The 18,956-nt window shown below is 37.8% G+C and overlaps 1 protein-coding gene and 1 pseudogene across 3 annotated transcripts in view; one reads left to right on the top strand and one right to left on the bottom strand.

Moving 5' to 3' along the window:
* Positions 1 to 18,956, top strand: part of LOC103137419 (40S ribosomal protein S24-like) — a 74,354-nt pseudogene that overhangs the window by 887 nt on the left and 54,511 nt on the right.
* The window catches only part of LOC103137420 (potassium voltage-gated channel subfamily H member 1-like), a 63,421-nt gene that overhangs the window by 34,450 nt on the left and 10,015 nt on the right, over positions 1 to 18,956 (bottom strand). For 2 of the 3 annotated variants that reach the window (XM_016670976.1, XM_007551153.2), the window contains 4 exons: positions 9,901 to 10,007; positions 8,626 to 8,754; positions 7,624 to 7,742; positions 7,134 to 7,526 (listed from right to left, as the gene is read on the bottom strand). In XM_016670976.1, the coding sequence (XP_016526462.1) occupies positions 7,134 to 7,526; positions 7,624 to 7,742; positions 8,626 to 8,754; positions 9,901 to 10,007 (748 nt within the window). Of the gene's footprint in view, positions 1 to 2,622; positions 2,650 to 7,133; positions 7,527 to 7,623; positions 7,743 to 8,625; positions 8,755 to 9,900; positions 10,008 to 18,956 lie in introns of all 3 variants that reach the window. The other variant, XM_016670977.1, reaches the window with a different exon arrangement.

Below are 18,956 nucleotides of genomic sequence, written 5' to 3'. Positions count from 1 at the left end.
TTCTTTCAGGGTGCCTAAATGCTTGCTCCCTCAAGTATGTCCTTGGAGCTGCAGCTTCTTTCCCACAGAGCTCGTTTCCCCCACATCTCACCCACTCAGCTCGGCAGCAGCAATTAGCAAACACCTGGTGAATCTGCGCATCTGCTGAGCTCATTACAAAAACTACTTCTCTTGACAATTTTTGATTTCAGCTCATTTTTCAGTCATTTTTAAATATCTTTATTTCTTTTCAGAGGTTTCCATGTTTTTGCAAACAGGGTATTTATAAAAGATACAAAATCAATTTAAACAGTTTTTAAACTATAAAACTGATTTGCACTAAATTAAGGATTTTCATAAGCACAGTTTTTTTTAATTTACTTTGTCTATTTGAAATTATTTTTCAGTCTCCGTCTTCTTTTTGTTGTTTTTGCTCAGTTTTCCACGTGTTTGTCTGGCACTTTGCTGCTGGTACACCTGAACTACGGTAGTAAAGGACAAAAAATAAACTTGATACTGCTCTACAAAAGAGTAATTGGATTTCATAATGAACAACAAATCATAGTAAATCTCATAAGTAAATAAGATACACTTTGATAAACCAACTGCTAAGTTCATGAAAAAATCTGCTTAGGATCAGCAGATTTTATTTTATTTTTTCTCTTATGGCATTTCCACCAACAAAGCGATGCCATCTCTTTTTCTGGGGCTATTCGCTTCACTTGTCATGAAGTGCAAACGTTAGAGTCTCAGTTTAAGTGTGTCTTTTTCAATTCATTAGGCCCCTCTGCGCCTTGTTTATCTTACGAGTTCTGTTTTATTTCAGCAGTCTCCCTGTGGATTTTATATCTGGATCACAGGGACTTTTCTGTCCCTGTGATTATATTTATTGTTTCCACCTGCGTCTCATCAGCCCCTGCTGAGATTCAAACTGCTTTGAACTTATGACTCGCTTATTTATTGTAGATTTTCTGGTATTTGGCCTTTTTCAGCCTTCAAACCTGCCGTACTTCTGAGGCACCTTTGCTGGAGAAAGTTTTATTGGTCTTTTATTTCCTATTGACGTTTGACTTCTCGCTACTTATCACGTCATATTAAATATAAATTACCTTATCAAACTATTGGTATGCCTTTAACTTTCCCACATTATGTCACTTTACAACCGCAACTTCAATTTATTATACAGATATTTTAGGTGACAGGCCAACACAATGTATAGTTGTGAAGCAGAAGGAAAATAATATCTGGTTTTCAAATCTTTTTGGTGTGCATTTGCATTCAGAGCCTTTAACTTTTTACTCCTAAATACAATTCAGTGCAACCAAAGGCCTTCAGTTTAATTAATAAACAGAGTCAATTGGTGATACAATACAAACACAGTTGTTCTGTTCATACCATAAAGGTTTGTCATGAAGATCAATAAACACACCAGTCAGATCAGGTGCTAACCTATCAACACATTTAAACTGACAAACATGGACCATCAGGATAAATCAGAGGTCTGTGGTAACTGTGGAGGAGTTGTAGAGATCTACCGCTCAGGTGGGAGAATCTGTTGACAGAACAACTATTAGTTCTGAACTTCACAAATCTGGTCTTTATGCAAACGTGGCATAAAGAAAAAAAAACAGTAAGAGTCTCGTTTAACTCATCTAGTGAACACGACAAACGTGGAAGATGGTGCTTTTAGTCAGATGAGAACAATAATGAACTTCTTGGTCTCCATTCAAAATAACCTTTGTGGCAGAAAATTCATTTTTACACATCATTCTGAAATCATCTTTATTCAGGAGAACTATGGATGCCGATCAGTGTTGATAGGAAGATGGATAGCAGGCTAATCCTGAAAGAAAACCTGGCTGCCAAAACATTTGATACGCTGTGTGTTTAGGCCTCAGAAGCCTAAACACACAGCGTTACAGTCGAATGGTTCAGACTGAACTTGAGCACTTTTGCAAAAATAAATAAATAAATGCAGTTAAAATTCTCTAGACTGGAAAGTGGATCCATAGTTATAACTGCGATGAAAGTATTGATTCGTGGAACTGAATCCAAATGTGTGTCATTTTGTTAAATAAAATGGACAAGACGCATCATTTTTCTTCAACTTCACAAATATTGCACTATTTTTGTTTTATTCTATCAACTAAAACCCAAATGGAACACATTAAAGTTTGTAGTTAGGTTCAACCCAGTTAGGCAGGAAAGAAAGAAAAGCCTTCAGATGACTTTCAACTCCATTTCATGAAACTGTGGTCTGAAGTAACATCTGCAACTTTAATGCTAGAATGAGTTAAATTAATTACAATGGCTTTGTCATAAGTAATCCAAAACCGCTGATATAAAGACTTAATCCCATAGATCTTATAATGCAATTAAAAATTAAATTTGACATTTAAAAAAAAAAAAAGAACGAAAGAAAGTCTTGAGACTCGACCGGCTTTGACAGCCATTAACAGGATGCAGCCAAGCTCAGATTTGCCACAAATTTCTAAACATTTGCTGCAAGAGTAACGTAAAGTGTGCAACATATGCCATCTCTGAAGCCTAATGAAGAAGTTTATCCAAACTGTTTAAGAGTGCATGAGTAAAGTAAAAACCCAAATCTGTGCATTATCATATTCCAATCAAACTGAAGCCTACTTGGGTGACAGCTCGGTGGTTCCAATTCTTCCCATCACGTCCCATGCATGAACACAGGCAGAAGAGAAAGAGGGTGAGGCCATGCAAACAGAATGTGAGGGGGGTGGTGGGGTGGAAAAAGAAGAAAGAAACAAAAGCGAGGAACATGAGAAAGAATACTTAATTACTGATAAGCAACAAATAAATACATGGAAAAAAACCAACAACAAAAAATGAAATCCAGCAATCAAAACTGAAACTGATCGAAGTGCACGGTGTGACCAAGGCATGCGCCAAACAAGAATAACTTAGAAACCGCCATGAATAACTTGAATCATCATCCAGCATTTCTTTAATGGAGACCTGCTGGGGAGGAACAGCCATCAAAGTTATTCATGCCAGTCATTAGGTCTGCAGCAGCAGCACCATCGCCTTCAACCAATATGAAGCTTACTGGATTCACTGAGTTGTCGGAGGCAGAAAGTGGGAGGAAAATCTTAGAATGTGTTTTTTTAGCACACATCTCAGTTAAACTGTAAAAAAACATGGAGAACCAAAAGTCTCAAACTTTTTTACATCTTTAAAATCCATTTTTTGATTTTAAGTGTAATTATTCGAAACCCAGTGAATCAGTGTTTTTATGAAATCCATGCAAATGATTAAATATATATATATATATATATATATATATATATATATATATATATATATATATATATATATATATATATATATATATATTTCCATTTCTTCCCATCACGTCCCATGCATGAACACAGGCAGAAGAGAAGGGGGTGAGGCCAAATATATATATATAACTTTTTCCCTAATATTTATGGAGTCAGTACAGGTTTGAAAACTTTCCTAAAAACATTCAATATTGTGTCCAGAAATGTTCAAATGTTTATTCTATCCACTAATTTATTCTCTCACTCTCCCACTCTTTAGATCCATTTCCTGACCTATTGCTTTTGTTGATAATTTGGTGACTTTTTCTTTATTCCATTTCCTTGGTTTTAATTATACGTTCAATAATATATAAAATAAATAAATAAATCCAACACCCTGCATAGAAATGTCACAAAATTATATTTATTTGACTTCACTTCAGAGACTAAAACATGAATATACTTTTGTTATTTCAACATTGTTCTTTTACACCAAAAGCAAAGGGAAGCGATTTTAGTCCCGTAAATTAGCTGACGTAATTAGACCACATAACCATTGCTCAGATTTTTTGACAACCTCCTTTCTAATGCTATTAAAACTTTTGCTTTTCTCAGCAAATCAAAAAAAAAGTTACAATAACCCCAAACAGCACCTTCTGAAGCCATAAAAGTTCTCTCATTTTTGCTCTCTAGGCAAACCTCTGAACATTTCTGCCACACTTGAGCTTGTCAGCATTTCGGATGCTGCAGCCCTGAATGATCCCGAAAGGACCAAAATGCTGGACTTGCAGAAACAGATCAATGCGGTCTGTCCACACCCGAGACCCTATTTTAAAGATTTAGTGCCGATTTTCACGTTACCTCAGACTCCGTGAGCAACCTTATAATCCCCAGGAGCTGAAACCCAGGGCTCGACTCTTTCCGACACACCGAGACATTAAATGCCATCGCGGCAGTTCACACTGACACAATAACACACGTGAATCATGGAACCGTGACACGTTTAAGCACTTTGAGGGACACGAGCACACAATGGTCCAAAATGAAACCTGACAAATGTTACACCACGGAGCTGAGTCTAATCAATGTGAATTGAATTAAACATAGGCAATGCATCTCCTTATGGATTACTGTTAAACCACCGCCGTTTTCATCTGTCCAATAAGTTTCCCAAACTGATCTTGAGCAATCGTTCTCCTGGCTCCGTGAAGGGGGGTTTAAACTATTTATTTTATCTTCTTCACTGACATCAAATGATACAATCAGAAAGAGTGGTGTACAAAAAAATAATCTTTTATTGCAGCAGGATAAGTATAATTGTTTCAAACAAAGTGAAAATGACTGGTGCCCATTAACAATACCCAGCGTCTAGGTACTTTTCATTAGTAATCGTTGTCTTCACGGTTTTCTGGGTTATAAATGTGACGTGACACAGATTTCCTTGCGCTAAATCAAAGACGATTACTGAAAACAGAATTAGGTTTTAATAGGGAATTGAAATTTGAGAATGTGGTTGATCAGTTAAATAGTAACGAGGGGAAGGAGAAGGTTTTTTGTTTTATGAAAAATACTGGACTCGTTGGGAGAATTTGAGGAATAAGTAGTAGGATCCAACAGATGGCAGTAGTGCAACAATAATGAATGCAAGGTGCCTTAAAATTTAAAGAAGAAGGAGAAGGAGAGGAAGAATCTTTGCTTTGAAACAAAAGAATCTGCCATTCAGTAAGTCAAATATGTGTTGACTTTTTGGAAATGATTAGAAGTGTTTGAAACAGTAGCAGTCCAACATTACAAATGAGCTCAATCTCCAATTTTGGTAGCAAATCAGAAGTAGCTAGTAGCGTAAAAGCTGCTAACACATTGAATATGTTAGCAACAGCTAGCTGATGCTAAGTTAATGTGACAGAATCATTATAAGGAAGGGGCAGACGGGATGCTTAAAATAACAGTTTAATCAGTAATGTGGCTCATTCTGTGAAAAAGCAGACAGGTGGCTCTTATTTAAGCCAACTTTATTCATAAGCACAGATGACCACATGTTATAGAAAAGCATTAAAACACAAACACAAGATGACACACAGAATACCTTAGAAAGCAACTTGAACAATGAAAATTAGCAGTCTTATGTCTACTTATGGATGAAGGTGGCCAGTGTTGTACATGTTTGCTATAGAGAATTCCCCTCTGCAAATCTGAGTAAAATGGGTCATTGCCGAAGAGCCGAGCACTTTCACAAACAATCGATTGGCCGGGGGAAAATCTACGTGCAGGAAATGACGAGCTGCTCAGCCTAAATGTTCTCAGATGCTTTAAGATGGAAAGCAAAATGAAAAAAAAGCTGCAGAAGAAAACCGAAAACTACACTACACTTCGAATGGATTTAAGGATACCCAAGGTGCCAGTGGTTATGCAACTCAAAATTAGCTCAGTGATTTAAGGGGATGTTAAATTGTCAAGCATTTTTTACATTATATTACAATGAACGTTTTGTATTTACAAAAAAAACAAAACAAAACAGACAGAGCCTTTCCCAACTGACTGCAGAGGGATATAAATTTAGATAAATATTCATTCTGTTTTTCCTTGGAACAGTATTAGTATTCCTAATGCATTTGTATGTAAGAGAATAAAAAGCATTATACAGATTTTGCTCTCTACTGACTTTTTTAAAACACACTGGTATAAAATCGAACCCAACTGTTTCTGGCTGCTCATCTGATCTTTCACTTATAGTCAGAGGAATCATTAAAATGATCAATGATGCTGTGGGCCTGTTTCTCTTCCAAAGACCCAGGGATTTTCATTAGAGTGCACGAGGTCATGAGTTCTTTGAAATAGATAACCCAGCGGCCTCCAACAAAAAACACCGCATAACGCGTCATCAAATTTGACCAAATAAACAGATCTCCTTTACCAAAGACAAAATCAGCCTCCTTTCCAGATGTGAATTAAAAAGAAAACGTGTGGGATGAACTAAAGCGAAGACCCAGTACTCTTGATGATTGAGGTTTTGCAAAGAGGAATTCTCAAATTTTCCTTGTTTTCTCTGTAAAACACCATAAATGTTGAGTTAGCGCTTTCCTAAAGACAAAAGTGATGCTGTCGAGATGTATGGGATAAAGCGTTCTTTTTAAAAAAAAAAAAAATCTGTGTTAAATTATGCTACTGCAATAAAAGATTAATTTAATTCTAAGGCCTTGCTCTAAAAAGCGTTGCCAATAATTCTGGAGAGTGCTATAAACTTTATGGGACTCTTTTTTCCAAGAGAAAAATGGGATAATCAAAAAAAAAGGAGCCAGATATTCAGAAACCCCCTCATTCACTATACCTGAAATAAATCATAAAAATAGCATATCAAGCTAAAACTGTAGAGCTCAGCACTTCTACAATAAAAAAAAAAGAAGAGGGAAAGCCTTTAAACCACATTCTCCAATGAGTCAGTCCTCGTCAGCTTGTCAGAAGGCGTTAATGGTTTTCGGGTTTCAGTGTCGCAGAGCTCTGGAGTGCGCCCTAGTTTAACAAAGCAACGCCACTTTGCCAATTAAAATGTGCCAATTATCTCAAGATCCTGTGATGGCTCTTCAGCAAACACTCATCACCATGGAAAAGACATTTTGGTAATTCATAAATGAGCATTCTGACATCGCCTCAAACACGCAAAAATGTCCAAACTAAATGGTTCTAATGTAAATTGACAATTAAACGTGACCTAATACAGAGCTAAAAAGTTAGAATCTGTCAATTTAAGCGTTTAAATTGACGGTATGCTTTGGGAAACAGCAGCTTTTCATCTAGCACGACCGAACGAGCCGCCTGACGAACTTGGACTTTGAGCGGTGCCTCTTCGGGCAGCGGCAGACTCACCTCGTCCACGTTCTCGAAGGCGTTGATGACATCATAGGGCAGGCAGGAGAGCAGGTCGATCACAAACCAGGTCTTCAGGTAGTTCATGCGGATCAGCTTGGGGTCGGAGATGACCTCGCCGGCGGGCCCCACGAACGTGGTGTGAAAGTTCAAGACGATGTCCACCAGGAAGATGACGTCCACGATGCTGTCCACCACCAGCCAGGCCACGTTGTTCTGCTTCGTCTTGAAGGAGACGTTGTAGGGCACCATGATAGCCGTGTAAAAGGTGAGGATGAGGATGACCCAGTCCCATGTGGTCTTAAAGAGGCAGTAGTGCAGGATGATGTGAGGAGGGGTTTTGGGGGTCTCCTGTTTGTACTGAGGTAGGATGTCAGAGCCAAGCTGCAGCACCTGCAGGGCGCAACGGGGAAGACGTCAGCGAAAAATACACACATTGACTAACTCTTGACTAACATGTGCTGCACCACAGGGTTGAAGCCGGTCTTACCTCAGCGAGACGGGAGTGCTTATGGACATTCTCTCCTTTATGAACTGTAGGTTGTAGCTGCTGTAAGACTCCCCTGCTGCTTGTTAGCGCTCGAGTCAATCGGGCAAACTTCCCCCAACCTGGAGTTCACACAAACAGATTGTAGGTACTGCATGTTTCCAAGAACATGTCTTTGAGTCCTAGGAGTCCTGGCTTTGAGAAGCCTCTCTTTCTACTGCAGAAATCCTACTCACCAATAACCGGTACAAAGCATTAGTAGCGTCTCTTTTCCCCATTTTCACGTCCAGGCAACAGATCCCTGTCTGTCTCCAGACAGGTTAGCAAAGCATAAAAAGCATAAAAAGTTTTGCTAACCTTTAAAGCTTTTTATGTTCCTTGCTATAATCTTATTTAGCATGTTCTTTTCATTAACATTACCAGTCCTCTAGGAGGTCTACATTTTGTACAGTTTCCCCCTGATGTTTGAGATTATTACTAAAAGCTAACAGTGATTTGGCCTCTCTTGTGGCTGCACCAAATTTCTAGTGCAGTTTACAGATCCACATTCAAGCTACCTGTACTCTAATCATGTCGAACTTTCTCAGTTCTTTAGGGTTCAATTTGAGTGCATCTATTTATTTTATCATATTTCATGTATTCATTTTCATTTCCTGTTTTATATTTCCCCGTCTTTGTAAAACCTTAGGTACCAATTATAGCAATTCCAAGTCTTTCAGAATGTAATAAGCTACAGCATGGAAAACTTACCTTGCTAGACAGTCATTAAATATTAGTATTAAAACCAGGAGAAACGTCACGTCAGTGAGAGAGTAGCCGCTGCAAAATGGATTTTAAAGCAAAGATGAAGTGACTCTGAACCTGATGATTTCAATTCCAGGTATTTCGTATTAGTAATGTTTCGGTATAAATGTTAATGTGTTTGTTTTGATTTGTTTTGTTTTGTTTTTTTCTTATGTCATTCTGAAGTTGATTGCTGAACAAATGTGAACTGTTGGGTCTAACCTTTGGAAGAATCGTCCTCAATGGGCTGCTTGAAGGCTGTGATGTCGCTGAACGTACAGAGGAACAGAACCACTTTCTCTTGTTCGTTTCGAATGGGAGCAATTTTCACAAAAAACCAAACCGGCGTCCCTGAAAACAGAACACAAGTTTAGCTGCGTCATCGGCTTTCGTTAGGAGGCAATAGCCCTTTATTAATGTAGAAAATAACACAACTTGTTGAATGAGTGTAAAAAAATATATTATAATCTTTAATTCAAAGTTCATTAAAGTTTTGAGTCAAATTTTCTCATTTTGTTTACTTTACAAATGAAAAGTGATGTCAGAATAAAACTATTTGCTTTCACTTCAAGCTAATTTAAAATAATAAAATAAAGGTAACTATTTATAGATCAAGTGTAGAGTGGTTGAATCATCACAGTAAACAACTCCGGTTAGATCAACTTATAGAAACTTACATTTTTATCTTCAGACAAAGAAAAACTCTGAAAATTTTGATATACTTTATATACTCCTTTTTCTTCTCATAATTATCCAGACTTAGGAAACACTTTAAAAATATTTATTTTTTTCTAATAGACTTGGGTTTAATTAATTTCAATCAGATTGTTAAATAAATTAGCCATGAAAAATGTTTATCTTCAAATAAGCAACATCAGATCTGCCTACATTCACTCTGCACAAGTTAAACCACTAAGTAAGACGTAAATGCATTGTGAAGTTTTTGTGATAGTTTTGTCAAATCAAAGGGGAAAAAAGTTAATAAAACAACAAACCTGGGAGAAGATACTTTGGTTCATTCAGGAAGTATTTTTAAAAACAGTTTAAACTAATTTAAGTCAACTCATTCCACAGATTTCTTAATTATTAAAGAAATCCATGTAACTTTGGAAGTATTTCAAATTTATACCAAGAAATATTTATCTGATTTTATATGCAAGCAATAAAAAGCTTAAAAGACTATTTTCATTCATCAGTTTTACAGTGGGCCTCGGTTCGCCTTTTGTATCACAGCTTTTTCCATTACATAATAGGGACTGTAATATTGTATTAGTCTACACCTGCATGTTGAAACAAACAGCACCATATTCTCCTTTGGAAGGTTTTCCAGTTCCAGTCTGGCTCTTAAACCAATTAGCACATTTCTACAGACGCCGAAATGTTCTGGGCTGCCTTTGAACTCCGGCTCCACGCCGCACAAGCCCCGAGTGCATTTGCATTACAAAGGAGAGGAGACTCTCGTTTCTCTCTTCCTTCACATTTGCCACCGCTACTTACTGTTCTTCTTGTACATCAGGATTTCAAATGAGTTCATCTCATAATTCTCAAACGTTAGTCGGACTTTTTCCGTCGTGTCCTTGTCGGTGAGCTCCCCGTACATAAAGCTGAAAAGAGGAGAAAGAGAGGGGAGGGGGGGATAAAAAAAAAATAGTACATTCAGTGGACACCTCTATGAAGATTGCTGAGCAAAGCTAAATTTATGACTGTATCTAAGAAGCTTTTTTTGTTTGTTTGTTTGTTTGTATATGTCAGTTTGGAAAAAGGATGTGAGGGGATGAGCAATTTCTCTTCTTTTTTTCTTTTTTTTTTCTCTTTGTCCACAAATGACAAAATGCAGATCAGGTTCCTAATCAGCTCTGCTGTCAATTCCAGACAAGTGCCACCTTCAAGCTGCCAAATTTGCCCTCATCAATTCCAAATGAGCAGCTGCTTCTGCCATCATTATTGTTGTAAACTCTCTGGAGACTCTCTGCTAAATGTAAAATGTCTTTGCATCATGCAAAATATGCCACATTTTCAGTTGTCATAGGCTATTACTGGAAGCTACTGGTTTCAGTGTGTTTGCACATTTTCCCCCCCCTATTTGTCAGTTAACCATAAACATCAAAAAGTTTAAAAGTTGCGCATTGAGGTCACTTAGAGTCAGTTTTCAGGCTCACCCTCCAGGCATAAAGCTGGAACAAATGTTTGAATCTTATACAATAAACACATTTTTATTAAATGAAGTGAAATCTTGTTACACATTGGTTTTATCTTTTATTTTCTCTGTCTTCTGTTTCTTTTTTAACATTATAAAATAAGCCAGTACATATAATGTAGTATGAGTCACATTCAGTGAGTCTTAAAAATCATTTTTTGTTTTTAGCTATGTTTTCTATCAACACAGCCTGGTGTGGGACAGGTGGTGAAGGGAAACCAGAAATCAGGAAAGTTCCTTCACTCAGTTTAATGAAACCATATCAAGCAGTGTCTGTGCAGCAGATTGAATGTACATGAAGAAAAATGACACTTCTGGTTTTACAATGATTTATTCAGGAGAATATTAATTGTGAGAGTGAGAATTGGTCAAACTGCTTAACTTCTCTAAGTGTGAATTAATCACTCTACTAATCTACTGATCTGAGAGAACAGATTCTTCTACTTATATTTCAACACCTGTTAGTTACGGGCTGCTGAAAACCTTGAAGCTAAAAAGAAAGTAAAAAATCATTAATGCACTGTGTAGTGAAATCTTCCAGCTACCAGTTTGTAAATTAAGCAAATAAAACAAAAAAAATTAAATAAACAATCAGAAGGCTACATGCACTCATAATCAATATTAATGTCTACTTAAGTCTGGGCTTAAAATGATGTTTTGAACTATTATTTTCCAACAATGTTTGAGAGAACATTTTGAGGAGGCAAGATGAGGTTTTCAAATTTAGCTAAACGATCAATTGTCAAGTATTATGCTAAGAGTGTGTTTCACTATTTGTACTCCCTACTTATTCAACAGCTGGTTGATTAAAACATTTATACAGCTTAGTGTTCCAACAGGACAATGTTGTGAAAACCTGTTTAAAAGTTGAAAAAAAGATCAGGAAAAAAAAAAAACATTCAAAATAAAGCCATTAAACCAATCCATTTAAATGAGCTTCTGATTAGTGGAGCTCTCGACTATCCAGCCAGAACCTTGATGGCAACAGGAAGCGTACATTTTCTTTGCAACTTCCAAAAGTAACTGGGCGTGAAAGAGTGGAACCGCATTTACTTTAGCTGCGTTGTAATTCACTTGCTTTGTCAATGAGCTCAGGCCAAGACAACAGACCATCTCTCAAATCTGAAATGTCTTGAAAACCAAACAGCAGACAATTTTAATACAACCACCAGAGTTTAAAGGTAGGAAACCAAAGCGGTTGCCTGTTACATCTGCAGACTAGACTGAATTTATACATAGACACAAACTCACTGAAATGTACCACGAAACAATAAAACGGTAAGCCATCCGTGATGTCTAATTGGCAAAACGAGCCTCTTGAATAGGAGTTTAACCTAAAGATTGTCTTCAGCCACGCTCCAGAGGGATTCATCTCACTTCGTGTGTTAGTGCTGCCTTAAGCAGCAGTTTCCAGCATGATCTAAATATATCTTGTTATGAAATACAAAAGGAGGCCCGTATCTAATAAGACAGTCTGACGCTTTCCGAGTGGCGCTTGATGTAATAACGCTGATTAATGTCGCCCCTTTCTCGTTCTGTCTTTTCTTTGCCGGAAGGAGAGCGACTTTCTTCAAAGAAAAAACATATTGCATAATAATTTCTGAAACAACTTCCTTGTCATGTGTGGAAATTCCCAAAGGTCTGCCACGGTGTTTACAAGATCCAGCACGGATATAAAAAAAATAAAAAAAATAAAAAAACATCACGGATACACAGGAAGATCAGTTAAGATGGAAATAGCCTCTTTGATCTCAACACATCTGCAGCACATGGGGAGTTAGGTTTTGGACTCAGGGAGGAGGAGTATACATTTAATGTTTGCATCATGCTCAAAAACATCCAAGAGCCACAATGAGTGAATATTTTATGGCCGCACAACGAGGCTCAAAAAGATGGCTTCAGACAGAAGCTAAAAAGGACTCAAAGACCATGTGATGATTAAAGCCAGAGGGAAATGTTTGAAGAGAAATGAAAGCAAAAAGTGAAACTTTCTGAAAGACTGTTTATTAAAAACTAATTAAAGGTTGGAAATTCCACAAATTATGCATATCATTCAAAATCTACCTCTACAGAGTTTCATTTGGAGAATTCGTACTCAAAACTTCACAAAAGCTTGTGAAGCCGAAGGAAAAGAAATGACAATCCGGGTGCAAACAATATAGCTAATATAACTGTGTATGACACTATAATGGCTTCTTCTAGTGTGTGTAAATGTCTAGTTTTGAAGAGAACAATAAAATGTGCCTAGAAACATTATTAGTCTCATTATTCTGAAATTAAGCCAACAGATGCACTTTTTTCACCTCTGATACTGATACTGATACAGATATCTGAAGTTTGGCATCGTCCGATGCCGATCCAATAAAACATCGCTAAATTAACTTAAAACGTTTCTTTAAAATAAAATAAAATACTGAACTATGTACTGAAGTACAAATTTATTTGAGAAGTCTACACTTTTACAGGCACACTAAAATTTACCAATGCCAGTAGAACATTGGTATATTTAAGTAGAACAGCCAATGTCAAATAAATAAACTGACAAAAACAACAGGCTGACTATCTTGGTCAAAGATATAAAAAATAAACTGCAACAAAACTTCCTTTCAAATAGTTCAGCAAATGCAATTAGGAATTCTCAATATATTGTAAAATAAATAATAAAGCATTCGGAGCACAAAGCATAGACTTAGTCTCAATTCACTCACCCTTATGGTTCGGGCACTTTTTCACCGATACCCGATGTAGAATTTTTTTCAATATCAGGACCAATACAGATATTAATGTTGGGTTATTGGTAACCATAACAGACAATGTAAATATCTGGTCTCATCTCTATTTGTCCCAAAATCAGAGGGTTATCTCTGGAAAACAAGATGCAGCAAGAACAGTGAATGCTCATTAACTGTACCCAAGTTCGGCACTGGTTGCTGGGAGACGGAGAAGACATCCAGGATCTCTGCAGGGGTTTTTTTTTTTTCTTTTTTCCCAAGGTGCAGACTGGAATCCAGGATGTATCTGTCAAGCTGTCAGATGAAAGCTTAAAGTGCTACTTTAACTGACAGGATGAGGAGGACAAACGTGCAGCTGCTCAGAGGATGCAGGGTCATAATAACTTGCACTTTTGAGAGCGTAGGCTCACGGAGGAGCCGGCGCATAAAGGGAGCAATCTTACAGTCTATTAGCATGTTGGGTAGAGGTATGCAAAAAATCTATGGGGTGTTTGCAATGACGTCACAAAATGTACCCACAGCCCATCGTGTCAGAGGACAAGATGTAAGTGTATCAGTAGCAGCCAATTTTGAAGTATCACAAAACTGTGAGAATCAAAAGCGGTTATTAGGAGAGGAGAGCACAGCTCAGAAGCACAATGTGGTGTCTCATTGCTAGCGATATCTTCTTATCACTCTGTTCTGTACGTCCTTCAGAGAGGCGGACAAGTAGTTAACTGATGCGCTAATGCTATCACCCTATTTTAACACCGTGTCTTTTTAAGACGGCCACAGAAAATAGGCGCCATGTGGCAACGACTCCCTCAGGATTGTGAAGTTTAGCTCGCTAGCATGACTGACTCTAGCATTAGCACATGTTGCTCAACTAAACAAGGAACAAAAAGTCAATGAAACTGTCAGAAACTCTAAAAGTCTAACAGGATAACATTGTAAACTATTTCCCTGATAATCCCAGCCGTCGTCGTTCATACTCATTTGACCAAAAAAAGAATAAAACTAAAAATTACCACCTCGATTTAACAGAGACTCCTATTGGATATCTTCTAGAATGATTAATATGTTGCCATTTATTCCAGTGGCACTGAATAAGTGAAATCAAATGATAAAAAGGAACAGATGAACTAAGAGCTATGTTCAATGTGCAAAGTAAGCGGATTTCCAAACACACAATGCCTGAATCAAAAGGCTGAATTACAGCAGGCTGTGCAAAGGCCTCATCAGTAATCATTCATTTGCTTCATGTGTGTTGCTGCAGAGTGCAGGATTTGCACTAACTTTAGAGTTCATATTTCTAGACTAAAATTATTTAGAAAGCTTGTAGTGAATACTGCACTTCTTTTGCTGGGGCCTGTTGTAAATTAAACGATTTCGGAAAGTAAAAGGCCTTGTCAACTGGTCAATAAATAATCCAGCAAAGTCAACAGTGTTAGCAGTATTGCTGCTAAGGCTTTTTTTTGTTTGTTTGTTTGTTTTATACGTTTCATGACTTTTTTTCTGGTTTTTCTCTTGGTCTATATCACCTCTCTTCTGCTCTCCAGCTAAATATCTCCATCTCTTGTTTCTGTTTCCTGTCGTTCCCCTTCGGTGTCCTCACTTACCCTCGCTGTATCCCCTGCTTGCCATGTCACCACCGCCTACTCGTGGCTCAGGACCTGCATATGTTTCCCTAATCACTCCTCACTCTATCATTTATTATCATTGTTCGGTGCTGAATCCTCACTCCTGTCTGTCTACATGCGCCGTTCTTGTTTGGAGATTGTCTTTTGGATTTGTGGTTTTGTTTTGTTTTGTTTTTCTTTGTTTTTTTCTCTGGTCGCCCGGTACAAGTCACGCATTTGGCTCATTTTAAGATGATTGTACAAGAAGACTGAGGAAGCAGATGAGTAAAGGTTTGAGCAATTACCGACATCTAAATTTAGATAGTCAAGATGTCAATAAATGGTAGATTTGATCCATTTTTACAATTCAACCTCAAGTGGATATTATTTCAGAACTTTTAAATGTTGTGACAGCAGTCAGGAAGCCACTGGCGCCGCCTTCAAAGGAGAAGAAACCACTATGATTTCAATATAATTTAATGACAAAACTAAGAAGATGCTTTTTCCTGGAATATTTAGAAATAAAGTTCAGATTTGAACGATTGAGGCTAATCCTGCACAACTCCAGGTTTTTATTTTCTTAAAATAGCTTTTTTTTCTCCATTTAGAAAAACAAATCCATCTACAACAAGGTCTCTGATATCCCAAGCAAAGACTCAGTAATAACTATGCTGCACCAATCAGTCCTAATAACCACATTACATTAATAGAAGTTCAAAAGAAGATCTTGAGCGGCTAAAGCAGCGTAAGGCAAATGATGTTCTGAGAACAATTGTTCATGTTTTCTTTCACATAATTGACCTTTTCTTGTCAATTATTGCCTACTTCAGCTTACCTTTGAAGGCTAATAGGAACAGAGTCAGGACAAAGTGAGACGGATGTGGAAAAGTAAACTTTAACACAACTCCACAACTGTCGCAATTTCTCGCACAGAAAGAGACCGTGTGCTAACTTCCCTCCAAAATATTCAGTCTGAATCAGCTTGGCTTAATTCAATCCACCAAAATGACAATCTACATTTATTTTATTTAGAACCTATAAGGTAATATTCTGATGTATTCTAATCAGTATATCAATGCATTTTTTTTACCAGAAGTAGGAAAAATTGTTGCGTTTCTACCTAAACCAGTTTGATTGTTTTAGATTTTTGTTTTAAATGTTTGCGCAACTAAAATTATGCCATTATGTGGCACCTCATGAAAACTGAGGCCTTACGTGGACTTGAGTCTTGGATTCTGTAAATTGCTGGGAGTTTTTTTTGCATTAACTACATTATCTTCAGACTAGAAGTTTGGATACGACATCCAGACAGGTCCAGACATTTCTATTCAAAACGCTTTTCTTTTATAGACTTCAGGATGCTCTGTTCTCAGTGCACCTTCAAGAACGCACTGATGTCACCTGAACATTGCCGAAGAAGTGTTAATGAAAGAAAGCAAGGGCTTGATTTTAGACCCGAGATCATTTGCAAGAGTGAAAAGTTTCAGAAAGTAAAAATAAAAAGCCAGGGAGCCTGAGGTTAATTTAAAGAAGCAAGACAGGAAGTGTGAGAAAGCGCCTGAAACATATCCTTTTCAATAAAACGGTACGTTTCTTCCTATTCTTCTATTTATTTCTATTTCTATAGGTTTATGCTTGCATCACTAATCAATAGACCTAAGCAGCACTAACTAGCGTGTGCTCCTTCCTTTGAAATGAACAAAGCTTTCGTTGCCCATCCGTGGAAGGCGTCTCACCGATGATTATATCATTAGAAATAAATACAGTATATCCCTCCTCTAACTCATTAACAATTACCTCAGCGAGGGGTTTGGAGGAACTTGTCATTAATCATTCATTAATTGCCAGGTTGTGGTATCGAGTACCCTCCAAACTCATTTGTGAGACACATTAATAAATGTTAGCAAAGCGCTTTCAATCGGCTCCCCGATTCAGTCGGGAGGTTTCCAGGTTTGTTTTCCTTCCTCTAACGCCGCATCTCCCCGCAGCAGTCTGAAAATAAACCTAAAACAAATCATCTGACACTCGCTTTTTATATGTGTGTTGGCAAGTGTTCTTAAGCTTATGTTTAGGGGGGGCAGCATGTCAAAAATAGTAATAGCCGATGTGCCGGCTGTGACGAACACCATCTCCCGGAGCAGATGAAATCTCCCACGGCTTCTTAAATCTGCCAGCACCAACTGTGATCCTATTTATGTTGGGCACTGACTTGCTTATTACAGGCACAGTAAAAACACAAGTTGGATATAATAGCACACCCCTCCTAAAGCTGAAATATTGCTCATTTGCGATGGCTTTTATCGCTTTACGAGTACAGTTTTGGGGCGGGGAGCCCAGACTGTACGAGCGCAGTTTTACAGTTACAGCGACGACGAAGAAGTTTCAGCTCTTACAGTCTGATTACATCACAGATGTCTGTTGTTTCCAACAGGAAACACCTACTGGACTTTAATATCGCGTCAGATTTTCATTGTCTGGCGTAAAAAAAAAAAAAAAAAGAAAGAAAAGAAACGCTGTCAGGAGCGGCTGCAATTAGCCGCTGAACTCTGCACACGCACTTTAATCATTGAGATAATCGCCCGGGGCTCTCGACTTAATTGACGGCTATTTAAAGTTTACTGTAACGACAGACAAACGAAAAATTTGTCGGTTCGTCACAGCTCGGCCTTTGAGCGTTGTCGGCGTCGTGACTCTGTCAAAGTCGATCAGTCAACAAGTCTGCCACTTTGGCCCACCCCAATATCTCCACAACTCTTTGGACGAATTTCAAGGAAACTAGGTCAATGATCACAATTCCCAAAGAAAGAGAGACTTTTCTTGTAATGACAATAAAAAAAGAAGAAGAAGAGGCTGTTTGGTTGTGTTGCAACTATCTTGACAATTAAATCAATTCTTTAAAAAAAAAATAATTGCACTCGTACACAAATTACAGTCGATACAAATGAGGTGGAAATACTTCCACAAATACAACTTTCCAGCCTGCCTCATTTGTCCCTCTCTGTGTTGGAGCGCTGCCTTCGAGGCACCTTCCTGCAGAAAGAGGCTGCCGTGTAAACACAGGAAAGAAAACACTGCAGCTGCAGAAAATGTCCAGATTGACGCTGCTTCTAGGCTCCTCTGGCTTTTAATTGACTGGGTTTTTTTTTGTTTTGTTTTGGTTTTACAATAAGCCATAGAGAGTTCTCACAAATCCCATTAAAATCAACCAGAACAAGAGCCAAGGGCGTTAAGTTTTATATTATTTAAGGAGCATTTACGTAGGTGGAGCATTTACATCAGAAAGAAAGAAAACAAAGGAATTCAAGTTATATGTTTTAACAAACTCAATGAACAATCACTTTTTTAATATTACTCTATATGTATACTGAAAACATTTAAACACCAACCGCAAAGATTATACTGTGTTCTTAGCTGAACTATACATACCGTGCCTTTCTAAGATACAGTGCATCCAACTTCCATGTGCTGCGTTAGGATCTTATGTGATAGACCAAGACAAACGGCCCATGCGTCAGTGAAGGAAAAGGAAATGATTCATAGTTTTCAACATGCATTTTACCCCTATGTAAAATTCAACGTATAAATACTGATTTTCTGTGAAAGACTGAAAAGTTTGTTAGATGAACAAGAAACACTTCACCAATATGGCCGTTTTGTATCACTGTTGAGAAGAAAGTAATAAAAAAAAAACAATGAGAATTTGAGTCTGCAGTTTGCCATGAGTCATGAGAGAAAAAGGAAAGACGTGGAAGAAGGCACTCTTGACAAATGAGCCCGTGATTAAACGTTCAGTCAACATCTAAACCACTATCTGTGGTGGAAAACTAACACTTCGCATCACCCTGAACACACCATTCTCACCGTGAGCCATGGCGGTGGCAGCATCATGCAGTAGGGATACTTTTCTCCAGCAAGAGACTGATGAATCTATTACAGGCAGAGGTTCACCTTCCAGAACAACAACAAGAGCAACAATGGACTGGTTTAGCTTCATCGTTTTCGGTCTTAAAACCACCAGTTTTAACG

Source organism: Poecilia formosa, unplaced genomic scaffold (genome assembly GCF_000485575.1).
Source record: "Poecilia formosa unplaced genomic scaffold, Poecilia_formosa-5.1.2 Scaffold40, whole genome shotgun sequence".
Lineage (NCBI taxonomy): Eukaryota > Metazoa > Chordata > Actinopteri > Cyprinodontiformes > Poeciliidae > Poecilia > Poecilia formosa.
This window is presented reverse-complemented; position numbering and strand designations above follow the sequence as displayed.